Source organism: Solanum tuberosum, unplaced genomic scaffold (assembly GCF_000226075.1).
Source record: "Solanum tuberosum cultivar DM 1-3 516 R44 unplaced genomic scaffold, SolTub_3.0 scf00192, whole genome shotgun sequence".
NCBI classification, from domain to species: domain Eukaryota; kingdom Viridiplantae; phylum Streptophyta; class Magnoliopsida; order Solanales; family Solanaceae; genus Solanum; species Solanum tuberosum.
Genome location: NW_006239115.1, coordinates 211,572 through 212,882, shown reverse-complemented (window position 1 = coordinate 212,882; position 1,311 = coordinate 211,572). Strand labels below are relative to the sequence as shown.

At 31.6% G+C, this 1,311-nt stretch overlaps 1 protein-coding gene across 1 annotated transcript in view; it reads left to right on the top strand.

Moving 5' to 3' along the window:
* The window catches only part of LOC102604875 (TMV resistance protein N-like), a 9,418-nt gene extending 8,797 nt beyond the window's left edge, over positions 1–621 (top strand). The window contains exons 5-6 of the mRNA XM_015312185.1: positions 14–66; positions 200–621. Coding sequence (XP_015167671.1) covers positions 14–60 — 47 coding nt within the window. The 3' untranslated portion in view covers positions 61–66; positions 200–621. The remainder of the gene's footprint in view (positions 1–13; positions 67–199) is intronic.
* The last annotated feature ends 690 nt before the right edge of the window (positions 622–1,311 follow it).

Here is a 1,311-nt window from a genome sequence, read left to right as displayed (position 1 = left end):
GACGATAGTGAACATCATGAAGAAGCCAGTTGTTCCTCTTCTAAGAAACAAAGGTCATAAGTAGAGGTATATATCTCGATATGTATCTAAACTTCTCGCTTTGCTTTCTGTTATTAATAGTTCATTTTGATGCTCTTTGTGGTTATTATAAAAGAGGAAATTTTTGTTCTAAATACAAATATCTCTCATGTTATGGCAGGGAGTTTGCAAAAACGATGAAGCATTAATCTATAAGTGTGAGACAGTGGAGGAAGCTGGAGTATGAGGTGAAGTTGAGGTTCGTCCTCCCTCATGATTGATCTCTTTTGGACCAGAATACCTAGTTTCACTGTCCAAAAGAAGTGTGGATTAACTACTGCAAATCTACATGGTAGAAGTAGTTTGTGCATACACTGCGGATGGTCAATCTAGCACGTGGATTAAGTAGTTCAGATCGAGCAACTACATTGTTTTTTCATCCAGTGTCTGGGTACCTGTCATAGGTTTCCACTTAATGTAATTCAAATGTCACATTGTTGGAACCAATTGACTTAAGCCAATTAAAAATATTTTTGTCAATCCCTTGTTACCGAACAAATGTTGTGCTTTAGGAAGTTGTGAAAAGGGAAAATGAACAAATGATCCCTTGTGATTTTTTTTTATTTGAATAAACATAATGAAAGTTTAGCAAATTGACAAGTTTACGAGGTTTTGGTTATTTTACCTTTTATTTATAATAATACTACTTTTATTTAGTTTCTTGGGTGTGCAATAGTTTGCGAAACAGAAGATGGTACTTTGACAATATCGATGATTTCGCGAAAACGGGTGGATGAAAGAAGCCTCGGAACTGTTTCTAGCTGACCATCCAAATACCTTAATTGGGTGTTCATTTGAGTAAATTTTAGGTTTAAAAATCATATTAGCGCTCTATAGCTACAGTTTTGTTATTTGTGTTTCCTAGCAAACTATATGCCGTTTGTATAAAAGCGTATATATGTATATCAATTAAATAATTGTATATATGTAACTACTATGTATATGTATCAATTATTGTGTTTGTATATCTGCATAAAATTTAAATTTGTATGCAATTGAATCGAAATAAAACATTTGTATATCAAATATCTCTCGCTTTATACAACACAAATTATACATTGTAATTGTATTGTGTTTGTATAAAGCAAGAAAGAGAGAAAGGCAAAAAAGAATTGGTAGGGAAATATTTGTATTTATATAATTATAAGTGTATAGGACGAAAATATATGTATTTGCATTTGTATATATACAATTTTCTCTCGCTTTATACAAAAACAAACACAATTTATACAT